Source organism: Squalius cephalus (genome assembly GCF_949319135.1).
Source record: "Squalius cephalus genome assembly, chromosome: 23".
Lineage (NCBI taxonomy): Eukaryota > Metazoa > Chordata > Actinopteri > Cypriniformes > Leuciscidae > Squalius > Squalius cephalus.
Genome location: NC_137144.1, coordinates 24,926,132 through 24,943,246, shown reverse-complemented (window position 1 = coordinate 24,943,246; position 17,115 = coordinate 24,926,132). Strand labels below are relative to the sequence as shown.

Below are 17,115 nucleotides of genomic sequence, written 5' to 3'. Positions count from 1 at the left end.
GCTTAGCGCCTGTTTATTGAAGTTTCACGGTTTCTCTGCTGTGGTTCATTGTTCTGTGCGATTGCAATTTGTGCTTCGAAACAACTGTTTCAAAATCTTCTTGAACAGCATTTTTGGGCATCATAATTTAGGAGTTTGCAAACATTCGATTATAATGTTATGTTCAGAATTATTAGTCATGTTTGATTTCATCATAAGGATTGATTCATCGATTTGGTTATTTTTAGCCAAGTTTGATTTGGAAAGTTTGGCATTACTAACCTTCATAGACACAACCCAACGTTTCATATAAACGTACATTTTTTAGGCATCGGGTGTTTGATTCAAATGTTCAGTTCAGCATTTTTTGGTTTTGTTTGTTCATCGTAAGTGCGTTTGATTGATTTGAACTTTAGATTTTTGCTTATAATATGTTCGAACATTTCAATTGAACATTTTAAGTAGCATTTATGGACTTCATACACACATTTGTACATTCAATATAGCATTTTTGACCACTTTTGATTCGAACTTTCAATTCAGAATTTTTTTGGTCATTAAATATGTATATTAATAATATATTAAGTAGTGCTGTCAGTTAATCACAATTAATCACACCTACCATAAAAGTTTGTAAATATATAATGTATATGTATGTACATATATATATATATATATATATATATTAGGGCTGTCAAACGATTAATCGCGATTAATCGCATCCAAAATAAAAGTTTGTGTTTACATAATATATGTGTGCGTACGGTGTATAATTATTTTCTATATATAAAAACACACACATGCATGTATATATTTAAGAAAAATGTGTTATTTATATATAAAATATTTATATATAATATAAATTATATATAATATAAATATATATACATGCAAATATTTCTTAAATATATATGCATGTGTGTATATTTATATATAGAAAATAATAATACACCGTACGCACACATATATTATGTAAACACAAACTTTTATTTTGGATGCGATTAATCGTTTGACAGCCCTAATATATATATATATACACACACATACATACATACACACACATACATACATACACACACACACACACACTATATATTTATATATTCGTAATAAGCGCATTTCCATTCAGCTTTTTAGGCCATAAAACATGTTCAAAAGTTTAAACTAAACATTCCATATCGATCATTCACACATTTGAAAATTTGATTTAGAGTTTTTGACCATATCTGTGTAAGAAGTTTTCATTTAAACTCTCAATTCGAAATTTTTGGGGTATTATTTGATTTTATTGCATTATTTGTGACCAGCCTGCATATGGTTCATTCAAATTTCCAGTTCAGGATCATATGTGGACATTCAAAAGTTTTATTTGAAGGTCTAATTCAGCATTTTTGTGTGTCAAATGTTCACATTCGAAAATTTGATTAGAGGAATCAATTCAGCCCATCATTCAAAAGTTAATTTTTAGCAGTAGTTATTAAAGGTAGGGTTTGTCATTTTCGGAGCGGCTAGCGATAGCGAGTTAGCTTTAAAAGCGTAAGATCCCACCCTCCCTTCAGAGCGTCTCCAAACCCACGCCTCCTTCAAAACACATGAGCGCGTACAAAAGCTTGACGAGAGACGCCGTTAAAGGAGAACTCCGGTCAATTTTAACATTGAACTCATTTTGTTGTAAATTTGGAGTGCTGTCAATACAGAGAACAACGACAAAAATCGGTGTTGCCTACACCGTGTTATCCTCTTTTTAAAATTTGCACCCTGTTGACTTCAATGGGGCAAGTTTTAAACCTGCTTTTAGCCTCTTAACATCCTTGATGTGTCATTACAAGTGCCCAGCCATGTGATTGATTCCTTCAGAGTGAACACGGGTGAATCTGACTGCAGTAGATGTGAAAGATATGAATAAAAGTGATGTTAATTCAGCCAGCGCTCATACCTGTATTTTCTTCCTGTTTTCGGTTGAAGTCCATAGTAATCGATTGTCGAGTTCACATTGTCAGCTGACAGTCTGAGATCACGCGCGTGAACTCGACAATCGACTAACATTACAATAATAATGAACATAACTTAAAGAGCTCTGACCTGTATCACCTGACTGCTGCAGATTCATTTCGCCGTTGATAGTGTTGCATTGAAACGCATAAATTTGAGTCACGAACCGCTCCGAGAATAACATCACAGGTTTCCATCTCCTCACAGTAGTTATGGTGTGAACGCAGCATAAGCTCGTTGTTTTGGTTCAGGAGGAACTGTAAAAGGCGCCGCTGTTTGTTTGCGGTGTTCAGTGACTAACGTCTGTCTAACGCTGAGCATGAAACATGCTGATGTCTGGTGAAGTCTGCGTGAATAGCTGTGTGGAGGTATGAAAATACATACATAAGACAGGCAGGTAGGACCGAATGCAATGATTGGACGAACATTTTTTGGTCCTACGCCTTCCATAGACGATATGTAAGGGTTAATGCCCGACGAGGTGTCCATTGTCAGGTATTAATGGATATAAGTCCATATATACCTGACAATGGACACCTCAAATTATACCATTGTCACTTGCCAAATAACACATTTTTAAAACATTAGTTTATATTTTAATTCGTTTTACAATCGAAATCTAAAGTTATTACAAACAATAACTTGGTTTCCCGGGTTACGCCTGACGGTTTATTTAGCAACCGGAGATATTTATAGTCCGCACGATTTATAGTCCGTATAGATACTTTGACTGCGTGTTGCTATGGTTACTCACAGCTGATGTAGCCAGCGCATTTATTTATTAATTTCAAACGGTAAACAGTCAGTTTCACCAGAACTCCTTTACTAGGTGTCCTCTATCACTTTTTAATGGACACCCTGCAGCCAATCAGAATCGAGTATTCACCCAGACCATGGTATAAATACATATAAATGTATATCTAGACCACTTAACTTAGTGATTGCTATCAGGAAGGATGTGAAGAGACTTCAGCACAACAACAAAAATTCTGGAACAATTTCACCCACCCTGCCTTTTAAGTTGTCAGTCTTTCTGTCCTTCTCATCATTCACCAGTTCTCCCTAATGCCTGTATGCCTGTCTACCAGATGTCCCTCATCATCATCAGAGAGAGAGAGAGAGAGAGAGAGAGAAGAAGAAGAACAGCTGGAATAATAGACCTCACATTCCCACAGAGAGAAGGACAGGAAGTTACTGTAACACTGGACAGTGTGAGAGCGAAAGGCAAAATTATTCATTCGGCCTCTACTTCTTCACCTTGTTTAGAAAGTCGGAGAACAATAAGAGGATAACGGAGAAACCATGAGGGTGAGAAAACGTTAAAATGAACTCCAGGGAGATTCAGACACGTGCTGCACGGATCAGACATTTGCCTCTCGTTACCTTTGGCAAAACACTGAATGACCCTTGAGAATGAATGCCATCCTCTCATCTGTTTGTCTCATCTACATATACACTGACAACAAGGACAGCTCCTAATAAGGTACGCAGAGCCAGTCTTGCTGTAAATATCCCTGCGGCCTGAGGGAGAGAGAGGGAGAGAAAGAGGAAGGGAGGGCGGGGAGGAAAAGTCTGGAGCGGATGGATTGCGGCCTTATAAGGGTAAAGCTGCTCTTTTCCCAGGGTCTGGAACCCCAAACTCCGGCAAGCTGCCAAATGGAGACGGAACAGGGTTTGGCGCCATCTAGAGCCTGGATAGTGTCATGACCAAGAATTGCAAGTTCAATTCGTCGTGTCAACATTTCCTTGAAGTAACTTTCACGTTTTGTTCTGCAACATAGATTGATCCTTTTCACATTTTTTTTTCTCAGAAGCGGAAGTCGTCATAGTAAACTTCTTAAAGACTACAAACGGGCAGTTCATATTTAAAGATCTGTGTATCATCATCCTTCCTTAGCAACCACCCGTAGCAACGTGTTTTTGTTGGTAAAACTAACAGCCCAGAATGTTTAAAAGTACATTTTTATCTTTAGTGCAGCATGACAGTCGATGAGTGATTTGAGTAACAATTTGGAGATCCTTCTGAAATACAAAAATGTGTTGGAGATTTAATATAGTGGTAGTCGTTTTATAAATAAACGATTTATAATCGTGTTGTTGTTGTTGTTGTTGTGGGCAAGTAAATGATGACAGGAAAATACATTCTTGTTTACATATTAATCATCTAATCATATATATATACATATATATATATATATATATATATATATATATATATATATATATATATATATATATATATATATTAGGGCTGTCAAAAGATTAATCGTGATTAATCGCATCCAAAATAAAAGTTTGTTTTTAATAATATATGTGTGTGTACTGTGTATAATTAAGTTTGTATATAGAAATACACACACATGCATGTATATATTTAAGAAAAATGTGTTATTTATATATATAAAAAATTATATTTATATATAATATAAACTACATAAATATATATACAGTATATGTATGCAAATATTTCTTAAATATATACATGCATGTGTGTGTATTTATATATACAAAATAATTATACACAGTACACACATGTATTATGTAAACAAACTTTTATTTTGGATGCGATTAATCTTTTGACAGCCCTAAATAAATAATGTGTGTATAAATTAGATTAAAATTAAATAAAATTAAAATACATAACACATTTAACAGTGATTTACTAAAGTGAGTAGAAATATATAATAATGTAACTTAATAGAAACTAAGATTTATAATATACATTTTTCTGTGTATAAATTGAGTGTTTATAAAATATGCCTTTTAAATTTTATCATATTTGGGGGTCTGTGAAATTTAAAAGATTGAAAATCAGGATGTTGTGTTTTAACCACTGACCTTATTTTACTTGAAAACTGCTTTTCACTCCAGAAGCAACCCAGCTAGGCTTCTTACCTGGGGTTTCAGACAATTAAACATCTCTGTAGTAGTCATGCAGAACTAAACTACGACTGTCATAGACTATAAAAGGTTTTAGTACAAGGTAGCGTGACTAACACTAAAAGAACCTTAGCAAAAAATAAAGAAAAACATCTTATTATAAAACTATGATATGACCCATTTAAAAGCAAATCGCCATAGTAAGGCGGCCTTTGTATCGCCTTTATATCCCAGGATTCTTTGGAGACATTTCTTCACTAGAAAGCCATTTCTAATATTCCCCCTTTTGGATAGAGCCACGTACCTGACCAATCAGAGACGCTGATCGAGCGCAATGCCCCGCCCTTTCCAGTGACGTATCTGTTGCTCCTCCTCTTCTTTTTTGAACGTCCGCTTTGATGAACGAGATTAGAGACGCTCATCTAATGTTTGATACATTCAGTAAGTACTAAAGTTTTATCATAAAACTTGTTTCTGTTAAATGAGTAACATCATTCTTTTGATGGTTAGTCAAAGTGAGTCATCTGTCTGTCAGCTGTTTGTCTCAGTGTCTGCATTGGTAAATCTTTTATTTTGTTCACGGTGATCAAAGTGCAGTTGTTACGGGTTTAAAAGGCACCTAACAGTAAAAGTATAGGGGTAAAAAAACTCACATAATTATGTAAAAAAAGAAGAAAAAGACCCCAAACAATTCTGAAAGAATATGTACTTTTGTGCATCATTTTAATAATTATAACTATATGTTGAGTGGACAATTACCATAATAATGAGAATATTTTAAGAGATTTGCTGAACTTATAGTCATCATGAGGTTCTGTTTGTGATATAATTTTCAGTTTTACTGTTATTTTATGTTTTATGTCACATGATGTCAAATGGCTTCCTGCATCTAAGTTACACATTCCATCTTTTCCATATGTTTTTCTTTTGCCAGACGGCAGAATTACCCCAAAATGACCTCTGACCCTGTGGACCCGTACATCTTCACCTCTGACTCTCTGCCCTCCGACCCTCGCTTCATGCCACCGCTGGTCAACGGGCTTCTGGGATGGAGAGTGTTTGATTCAATTATGCATATGAGCGAGGTTTATAATGGTGAAGGCGGGACTTGTCACCGCGGCAACATTCCATGTCCACTAGCATTTCAAGTGAAGACGGCAGAAGTGGGACGACACACGTACAAGTTAGACATGCACACAGGTTAGAACACACACTAACGCACACACACACATGTAATACTGCATTTAAACATATACTACAAGACTCTCTCTCTCTCTGTATCAGGTATTTTCTCTCATACCGTGGTCACTCCTCATTTTGAGGCCACTCAAGTTTTGTACGCTCACCGACAGCAAGCAAATCTTCTGGTCACGGAAGTCCTCCTTAAGCGCTGTGAAACCAGTGCTGAACCAATCACGATTCAGCTAGAGAGTTCTTTCAAACCCCAAAGTGAAGACATTGATTTGCAGAATGCAGCAGACTACAAGGGTGGGAGGTACAGCCGCTTTATAATAATTGCAATTGGACTTCTTTTTTTGTATTTATTTGCATGCCTAATTGCAATTGGTGTGTTCGACTTCGGCTGTGGCTGGATTTAACCGGTCAGCAAGATTTGCAGTCTTGGAAGAGTTTAAAAACGGAGCCGTCAAGACGTATGATCTCTGCTTCTCATAGAGACGTGATTCACCGCCATAGAGCGCAACAGTCGGTTCCGGAAGTAAAACCTCCTTTCATTTTCTCCATAGGGAAATTGATTTTTAATGATGAACTTTAAAATGTTTAAAGACAGACCTACTGTGAGTTCAGAGGTTTTTAATCAATGGTATATGCTTTGTTTGAAGCCATTTGTTTGCATTATTTTAACTTATTTAAAAAATAATGGTTTAACAGCAGAATTTGTGGTGGAAAACTACATTACCCATAATGCTGTACAAAAATTCCACCAATCAGAGTTGCAGGGAACAAATCACGCCAAAAGAGCTCTTTAGCTCCGCCCACTCCATTGAGGCACGGCAAATGACGTAATTGAGTCGATCTCACTACATTCTCAAAATACATGGATATATAAAAATGCATATTTCACAATAAACTCAAAATATATTATTTACAATCAATAACTTTAAATGTATGGTTTTATATTTCTTCATTACTTTTCGCCTACTTTCGTTTTTCGAGTACTATGTATTTGGACACACTACTCTGTGGGTGCACTGCTTTCCGCGGACTATATAGTTGGGAAGTATTCGATTACGGATGCAGTGATTGGCTGTGTTCGAAATCACCCCCTGTACCCTCATCCACTATTCCCTACATCAGTCCACTAACTTAGTCCATTTAAAGGAGTGATTGAAAACGAGAGAGTGAATTCAGACACTGAGTGCGTCGGAAGGGCGGCCGCTTTTGCATAGTTTCTGCTGTTTAATAATCATCTGAGGTTTAGCAAACTGGCAGCTCCAGTAGTTATGAAAAGATTAATCTTGAACTCTGTCATGGAAACTAGCAGTATAAACCTTAATTAAACAGTTTAATAATCAATAAATAGGAATTTATTCCTGTATGATATTACGCTGTACCCACATTGGACCAGCGGTTTGGAAAACGTATGGATGGATGATTCAGATGCGGCGCCATCTTCTGGTCAGACACAGGAATTCATTCAGCGCCACCATCACAGTGCATTATGGGTATTCTCTAGCCATTGAACGCACTCGTTATTGCGGTGCATTGTGGGATTGAATGAGTGCACTCAATAACGTCCACTATGGTTTCAGACACCACTACTATCCCCTCAAATAGTGCCATATTTAAGGGTATAGGGGGCGATTTCAGACACAGCCATTGTGTCAGGATAAACACGAAACACACGTCGTCATTGTCATCTATGAATCCGGCCAAACGTGAAACAGCATCTGTGTCATGATCAGAGCTTGTGCAGTCGCTCTGGAGAAGCTGCGCAGAATGAGTCGGCTCGTCAGTCAACAGTCTCAAGTCGGACAGAATTTCCGTGTACTGATTCACGTTATAAAACTGATCTCTGTGCAGCGCCGCATGAAGTCAAACACACATAAACAGCAGACTCTTTCTTCTCTTCAGGCATATTTTTGGACAGACCGTCTCTTCAGAGATTCCTGGAGGAATCCGTCCATCTGTGCATCTGATCTGGACGCCCATCGCATCTACTCTTACCCTCCCGCCCGACCAGAGCCAGTCCAGCTGGGTTTTCCTGCTTGCCCTTGCTGGGAGCGACAAGAGCGCCAAATCATGTTTTGATACTGGTTTGGGGCTTATTGATACTGGCGACTTACGCCCCTCCCACATGAGGAGTTGGGCGGAGCTCTGGAAGGGGAGCAGCATTGAGGTGATGGGAGATGAGACCCTGAACCGGGCTCTGATTGGCTGCATGTTTTATCTTCTCAGTTCGTTCCCATCTTCAATTGAGGAGCCGAACGGACCGTTTGTGTTTGGAGGGATCAGTCCGGGGGGGTTGTCAAACGGGAGCAAAGATGAGGATTACCTCGGGCATGTGTTCTGGGACCAGGTGAGTTTAAAGTCAGCATGAGACGGAAGTTGAGATAGACTTTTCTTCTGTATTGTGACGTATAAGTGAAACTGCTTCAAAAACGGATATTTTGTCTATGGGGAATTGATTGGATGGTTGGGGTTTGCTATTGGTGGATCTCATGTGAGTGACTCGTCAGAGAAGAGGAGATATGAGGATGAATGGGAAGTTATTTTGATTTAAGATTACCAGGGAACCTGAATTTAAAAATCGTTTATAATAAATACTGCAATATGCCATAAAAAATATGAATTTATGACTAATATGACTTTAATACAATTCATCAGGTACAGCATTGGGAATGTCACTTTACATTACATTATGATGTTCCTCATAAAATTAGTAATTTTCACTTTTTTTGTAAACGAGTTATAATTATCTTTATGATAATTGATAATATGATACAAATGCTGTCAGCAGAACTGAACTTCTATGGAACCCCTTGAAAAATTATGATCCCCTTCCTAAAATATAAAGACAACTAAATATATGTGTGCGTGAAAATGCATTTACTGTGTGGGAAAAACATTACAGGTTTATTGTAAAGACAGCATGTTGTTTACAATACTAAAACATAATTATTGATTATTAAACTAAATAATTAAAGTATTTAAAATATTCAATTCTATTTCATAAAAAACAGTAAAATCAGTAATATTGTTTGTGAAATATTATTGCATTTTAAATATATTTTTATATCTCACAATTTATAATATATATATATATATATATGTATATGAAGAGTTCAGGTGCAAAAGCCTCTAAGTGCCATCTGAAATTTTCTTCTAGAATGATCATTTTTATCAAGCTTGTATATTTAAGTTCAGTAATTTCACTTAAATGACAATTAATAGGTAATTTTCATTGCCATTTAAGTGAATTTACTGAACTTAAATATACGAGCATCATAAAAATGATCATTCTAGAAGAAATTTCAGATGGCACTTAGAGGCTTTCGCATCTGAACTCTTCATATATATATATTAATCTCATGACTTCTGACCATTCTTTAGAAATAAAGTGAATTGGTAGTCATATCAAATTATTATTATCAAATATCTTATGTTAACACATTTACTTTACTCTATTTTGCATGGACCGCCAGCCAGAGCCGACTGGGTCCCGATCAGTTTGAAAACCCTGCTTTTAAGATTTATGAAGATTTTGACTTTGTCTATCCGGCTCTCTGGCTCCCCCTGCAGGACACGTGGATGTTCCCCAGCGTTGCTCTGTTTTATCCCAGTCTGGCCAGGGCTGTACTGGAGTACCGTGTGGGAACAGTAGAAGGTGCTCAAGCAAACGCCCAGCAGATGGGCTACAAGGTGCAGCTGGTAACCGGGTGTTGTTTGTGAATCATCTGTAGCTTTATGCACTCTTACAGTGAGGAAAATAAGTATTTGAACACCCTACTATTTTGCAAGTTCTCCCACTTAGAAATCATGGAGGGGTCTGAAATTGTCATCGTAGGTGCATGTCCACTGTGAGAGACATAATCTAAAAAAAAAAATCCAGAAATCACAATGTATGATTTTTTTTAACTATTTATTTGTATGATACAGCTGCAAATAAGTATTTGAACACCTGAGAAAATCAGTGTTAATATTTGGTACAGTAGCCTTTGTTTGCAATTACAGAGGTCAAACGTTTCCTGTAGTTTTTCACCAGGTTTGCACACACTGCAGGAGGGATTTTGGCCCACTCCTCCACACAGATCTTCTCTAGATCAGTCAGGTTTCTGGGCTGTCGCTGAGAAACATGGAGTTTGAGCTCCCTCCAAAGATTCTCTATTGGGTTTAGGTCTGGAGACTGGCCAGGCCACGCCAGAACCTTGATATGCTTCTTACAGAGCCACTCCTTGGTTATCCTGGCTGTGTGCTTCGGGTCATTGTCATGTTGGAAGACCCAGCCTCGACCCATCTTCAATGCTCTAACTGAGGGAAGGAGGTTGTTCCCCAAAATCTCGCAATACATGGCCCCGGTCATCCTCTCCTTAATACAGTGCAGTCGCCCTGTCCCATGTGCAGAAAAACACCCCCAAAGCATGATGCTACCACCCCCATGCTTCACAGTAGGGATGGTGTTCTTGGGATGGTACTCATCATTCTTCTTCCTCCAAACACGTTTAGTGGAATTATGACCAAAAAGTTCTATTTTGGTCTCATCTGACCACATGACTTTCTCCCATGACTCCTCTGGATCATCCAAATGGTCATTGGCAAACTTAAGACGGGCCTTGACATGTGCTGGTTTAAGTAGGGGAACCTTCCGTGCCATGCATGATTTCAAACCATGACGTCTTAGTGTATTACCAACAGTAACCTTGGAAACGGTGGTCCCAGCTCTTTTCAGGTCATTGACCAGCTCCTCCCGTGTAGTTCTGGGCTGATTTCTCACCTTTCTTAGGATCATTGAGACCCGACGAGGTGAGATCTTGCATGGAGCCCCAGTCCGAGGGAGATTGACAGTCATGTTTAGCTTCTTCCATTTTCTAATGATTGCTCCAACAGTGGACCTTTTTTCACCAAGCTGCTTGGCAATTTCCCCGTAGCCCTTTCCAGCCTTGTGGAGGTGTACAATTTTGTCTCTAGTGTCTTTGGACAGCTCTTTGGTCTTGGCCATGCTAGTAGTTGGATTCTTACTGATTGTATGGGGTGGACAGGTGTCTTTATGCAGCTAACGACCTCAAATAGGTGCATCTAATTTAGGATAATAAATGGAGTGGAGGTGGACATTTTAAAGGCAGACTAACAGGTCTTTGAGGGTCAGAATTCTAGCTGATAGACAGGTGTTCAAATACTTATTTGCAGCTGTATCATACAAATAAATAGTTAAAAAATCATATATTGTGATTTCTGGATTTTTTTTTTTAGATTATGTCTCTCACAGTGGACATGCACCTACGATGACAATTTCAGACCCCTCCATGATTTCCAAGTGGGAGAACTTGCAAAATAGCAGGGTGTTCAAATACTTATTTTCCTCACTGTATATACAGCTTTCCTCCCCATTTAATCAGGGATTGAAGTTTGCGTGGGAGAGTGCGGGAACGGGCCGGGACGTTTGTCCAGAGGAGATTTATGCACAGCAGGAGGTCCACATCAATGGAGACGTGGTTCTGGCTTTCCAGCAGTACTTCTATCTCACACAGGTAAAGAGGACACACTCGTAAACACTCCTACACCTGTACCAGAAATACATCTTCCGTTCGTCATCCATCACAGGACCTGGAGATGTTCACGGAGGGGCGGGGCAGTGAGGTGGTGTGGGGCGTGGCTGACTACTGGGTCTCACGGGTCACATGGGACCCGACTGACCAGCAGTACCACATCAAAGGTGAACAGTGACATCATCCGTCATGGTGACCAGGGTTATGATCTTTAACTAAAACTAAACTAATATATATAACAGAAATAAGTGTAAGTAGAAGCAGTGAAATTACTAAATGGAAATAAATAAAAACTAAAACTGAAATAAAAATAAATTAAACCTTAACAATAATATTTATAAAGAGCAAAACTTAATAAATTGGCAAAAGCACATAACAAAATGACTCTGAAAAATGACTGAAATAAACAAAAAATTAAATGAAAACTGAAAATATCAAAATAAAAGCTTATATAAATTCTCATAAGTGTATATAATAGTATTATACAGTATAGTATAATAAATAATACTAAAACAATACTGGTCATAACATCATTGGCCAGTGCATGTATTCAGATGCTTGAAATAATAACTGAATGTTTTGTATTTATAGCATATTACACCATGTTACAGTTTTTCATGATGAATCATTTTTTCATGGTACATTCAGGGTTTAAATTATTATTTTTATTAATTAAAAATTAAATATATAATAAATCAAATGAATATTATTCAATTATATTAGCATTTCTTTTATTTATTAGATATAATAATTATATTAACTTTTTTTATTATACTTCTCTCTCTCTCTCTCTATGTATATATATATATATATATATATATATATATATATATATTAGGGATGCCACAATTCTCAATATAATATTGAACCGTTCGGTACGACATCCACGGTTCAATACGCGCTTGTGAATTGCGGTTTTTTCGGTTTTACGTTTAAATAATTTATGTGCGTTTTATTTCTCTCCGAATTGACTGTTTGTGTGTGCCTGTAAGTCTACAAGCTGATAAGGAAATTCCCCGCGAGTAAATATTCAATATGCTCTAAATTTAGGGGGCGCTTAACCATCATTCCACACTTTAACATGGCGAGCGGCGGTGAAGTGAGGCTACAGTACGAGGAAGCGCCGGCGTCTTTCAAATCCGTGGTGTGGGGACATTTCGGTTTTGCCGTTGAGTATAGTGCCGAGGGAAAAAAAACGGTAAACAATAAAAATAACTGTGTGCAAGCATTGTTTTACACGTGTAGCCTACTCAAACGGAGACACTTCCAACATGACTGCACATCTGCGGCGCCATCACCCAATATCACTGTCTGAAGGCACAAATATGTTTATTTGAAATGGTCAATTTAAAGGGGTCGCACACCGGACGCGCAGCGCCACGTCTTTTAAATTCGAAAACATTATTCTCTATGAGTGTACGTAGCGCTACACACACCGTCGGCGCCTTTCGGCTCAGGACCGTGTTCAAAATCCTGCCGCGCCACAGAATGCCATCTATATAGTTTTACATTAAATGTACATTTATTTGTCTCAAATCGTCGTTAATGTATATACTGACTTCACCCTGTGCTGCAATATACATTTAGTTTTACATTCATTCACAGAAATCAGCTGCTTGAATGAAAATTGCTGATGTTATCGGATTTTCAGGTGACATTCAGTTAACGGACGCTCTGAGGTAAAGAGATGTCAGTGTTAATTGTATATTATACAATACACTAAGAACTAGTGGACTTTGCTTAGCTTTTAAGTAAAATAAAGGAGTATTGCAATAAATCGTTTTTATTTTTTTCTCCTTAACCTCTTACTGTTCCTATTGCCTAAGCACAGAATAACAAAAAAACACTATTATGTGTCAGAACCGAACCGAACCGAAAACCGTGGTTAAAAAACCGAGGTATGTATTGAACCGTGGGCTAACTGTATTGTTGCATCCCTAATATATATATATATATATATATAAAATAGTTAATTAATTAATAAATATGAACAAAGTGAAATTCCACATTAGAACCAGTGTAAACTTGCCAGATCCAGTCTTGTCTTGATATGGTTATGAAAGCTTCTTCATGTGGTTTTGTTTTGTTTGTCCATTAGGTGTGATTCCTCCTGATGAATACTACTTTACTGTTGACAACTCAGTGTTTACCAATGCCGTCGCCCAAAGAAGGTGTGTGTGTGTGTGTTTGTGTCCATAATCACTCATACTGAGGTTTAGTGATTCGAACAAATCCCTAACTCTCAGTGCTAAACTTCAGCGCACTGATCCTGAACCTTTAATGGATAACCAGACATGAATGATGCCTCGAATCGTGTGATAGATGAGCCGTTACTTTTCTAGGCAATCAAACTTATGATTTTCAGCCAGTGTACGATAAAACCACCAACACATCCCACAGACTTGCACTGAATATTGAGGGTATTTTTCAGAAGGAGCGGATGTGAGATATCTTTCTTTCGTTCTCTCTAATGTTAAGTCTTCAGTTTGCCGTGGAGTTGTGTGGCCTGTTAGCGAAGACGGCTCCTCCTGAATGGCAGGACATTGCTGATAAGATCAAGATTCCCTTTGACCCAGAACTGAAGTATCACCCAGAGTTTGACGGCTACACGCAGGGTAAGACGCCCTCATCAGCATCATGTTCATGTTGTAGTAATCATTATAATCATACGCCAGATTCACCTTTCTTAAAGGGATACTTCACCGATTAGCATTAAGCTTTGTATCAGTTGAAACCCGGTAGTATGACCATGCTTCCCTCCCTCATGTCCCCCTGAGACGAGAGATGTCTGTATTGTGTGTCTGGAAAAAAAACCTCAGATGACGCAAAAATGGTCATTTAGCTCATCAGAGGCTTTTCTGTCCAGAGGCGAGAGACTCCAGCCAGTAGGAGGAGCTCGTCCCGCATGTCTTCAACCCGCCCATAGGGGGATCTCACCATAAAACACCGTCTTTTCAGTTTCCAGTCGACTAGTAGCCTAGCTGTATCATTTCTCCCGATACTGCCCTCTGTAACCGGTAGGCGTGGCTTGGGAGTGTCCTCGTAGGGCAGCGAAGCAAGTGCATTCTGGGAGTTGTTGTCTTTTATCCACATGAGCCAAAAATACATTTTCTGGCTTTTCTCAGTCTAGAAGGCACCAACTTCTACAATAACTTCACATTTCTACTACATAAATGATTTAAATACACATTCATCTTTCCAGTGGTGAAATATCCCTTTAACAAGGACACCTCAGAAATTGAGTCCTAAAACCCAGAAATGAGTTCATTTTTGAACTTCCTGTTTCCTTGTCTCAAAGTCAATGGGTTTTTGAATGATTCATTTTTTTTGGGTAAATGCTTGAAATAAGGTCAACACAAGCTCAAGACATTTTCACGTTTCATTCTACAATATAAAATACATGGTAATACTTGTCTTGGAAAAAGCCGGTTGCTAACAAGTGTCTAAATGAGACATTAAACGCCACCAGACGAACAGGGAAACTCATCTACACACTAGTCCGCTCTCACAGCCTTAATCGCGCTCTTGCAAACTATTATAGTTCAAACTTTCAAGGAAAGTGTTTTGTAATAGACTGTAAAATGGTGGTGACGTTGAAGTCTTGCAACTGTGGTGTAGTTCCTTCCTTTATAGCTTAACTTTAGCTTTTTTGTTCCGCTGATTGTGTATATAATTCATAAAAGTTGTGAATATGATCACAATGAACAAAACGTGTAAGAATCAACCACTTTTGTTGGACACAGAGCTTATTTTCTGCAATAATCCAATAGCCAAAGAAAAAATCGTGTGATGCGAATTTACAAAATACATCATCACTGCAGCGCTCGATACATGTGACACCATTTCTGAATATTATTTCTTGCAAAAGTTTACATTGGACATTTTCCACAGGAAGTCGAGTCAAGCAGGCGGACGTGGTGTTGCTCGGATACCCGCTGACCCTCCCCATGACCCCCGAGGTCAGACGCAATGATCTGGAAGCATTCGAGGCCGTCACAGATCCGCTCGGACCAGCCATGACGTGGGCAAGTCACGCACTATGCTTTACCCATCATGCTTTGTGTGGGATGCGTGTTTGCATGGGGAACAGGTTGCATCACTTCCGGTCTTTAGTACGTGCTTCGATAAATATAGAACCGTTTAACTCGAGATGCCTTCAAAGGAGCGAGCAAAGATTGATATTTTCTCACTATCATTTAGATGTTTTAATCGAATAAAATGCCAACAATAACATAACTAGCTAGCTTTGCTGATAGTTCACCCAGAAATGTACATTCTGTCTTTATTTACTCACCCTCATGTCGTTCCAAACCCGTAGACATTTATTTGTTCATCTTTGGAACACAAATGAAGATCTTTTAATGAAATCTGAGAGCAATAGATTAAATAGAATTGAATAGAATTGTTTTCCTGTTTGTTCATGTGACCTTCGACATAAAGCCTATGATTATCTGTGAATCCAAAAAAATCTTTTTTTGTGTGTGTGTGTGTGTGTTTGTAGGGCATGTTTGCTTTAGGCTGGCTTGAACTTGGAGAGGCTGAAAAAGCCCAAAAGCTTCTGCAGAAATGCTTCACAAATATCCAGAAACCCTTTCAGGTACGTCACACCTCTCTCTCTGCAGATGCCAGCATGTCTCATACTATATTTGCATACTATTTACCTTATTTTTGCTTGCTACATGCAATATGTATGCTATGCACGTTTTCTGAATGAAGTATGCAAGCAGAGCACATTTTATGGAAACTTATCCTTCATTTTATCAGTGCGATGAATCAACCCGAAACCTTATCAAACATGATTTTTTAAACTGAAAAAACTCTACAAATTTAAATTCATTACTTGATTGGTAGTGTATCACAAAATATGAAGCAGCCCAACGGTTTTCAATACTGATGATAATAAAAAAAAAGTTTCTTGAGCAGCAAATCATCATATTAGAGTGATTTCTGAAGGATCATGTGACGCTGAAGACTGGAGTAATGAAGCTTTGATCACAGGAATAAATTACATTTTATAATGTATCTAAATAGAAAAAAGTTATTTTAAATTGTAATAATATTTCACAATATTTCTGGAAAAAAATCATTAAATTAAATGAATTGATGTTAAATTTAATTTCAATGAAAAAATATAGTGCCTCACACACCCAAATCATTCTGCGTTGCATAAGGTAAAAGTAAAATATAGACTATAAAATCCCACACACTACTTGAATAAATTTAAATTAAAAAAGACATTTTACACAAATTGAATCAAAACTGCATATTAAATGGTTGTTTCTGCCACAGAATAACAAAAATAAAAACTTTCATCTCATTTGACTTTTTAATCTCACAATTTTAACTGTTTTAATGCAATTGCGATACAAACTGTTTTAATTATCTTTTTTTTTTATTCTGTGGCAGAAACAAGCGTTCATAGATGATTACAGAATTAAATATGCAATACAGTATAATGGGTTTATGTGACAACAATGAAACATTTATTGTTACATACATACAGCAATATTTAAATAAATAATAGGCATTATTCTTTACA

The 17,115-nt window shown here is 37.6% G+C and overlaps 1 protein-coding gene across 1 annotated transcript in view; it reads left to right on the top strand.

The window, feature by feature from the left end:
• The first annotated feature begins 5,192 nt into the window (after nt 1-5,192).
• The window catches only part of pgghg (protein-glucosylgalactosylhydroxylysine glucosidase), a 13,117-nt gene continuing 1,194 nt past the window's right edge, over nt 5,193-17,115 (top strand). Inside the window, exons 1-11 of the mRNA XM_079859602.1 lie at nt 5,193-5,292; nt 5,786-6,051; nt 6,136-6,346; nt 7,945-8,389; nt 9,613-9,732; nt 11,427-11,558; nt 11,632-11,743; nt 13,675-13,747; nt 14,055-14,191; nt 15,468-15,601; nt 16,078-16,177. Of these exons, the coding sequence (XP_079715728.1) occupies nt 5,805-6,051; nt 6,136-6,346; nt 7,945-8,389; nt 9,613-9,732; nt 11,427-11,558; nt 11,632-11,743; nt 13,675-13,747; nt 14,055-14,191; nt 15,468-15,601; nt 16,078-16,177 (1,711 nt within the window). The 5' untranslated portion in view covers nt 5,193-5,292; nt 5,786-5,804. The remainder of the gene's footprint in view (nt 5,293-5,785; nt 6,052-6,135; nt 6,347-7,944; nt 8,390-9,612; nt 9,733-11,426; nt 11,559-11,631; nt 11,744-13,674; nt 13,748-14,054; nt 14,192-15,467; nt 15,602-16,077; nt 16,178-17,115) is intronic.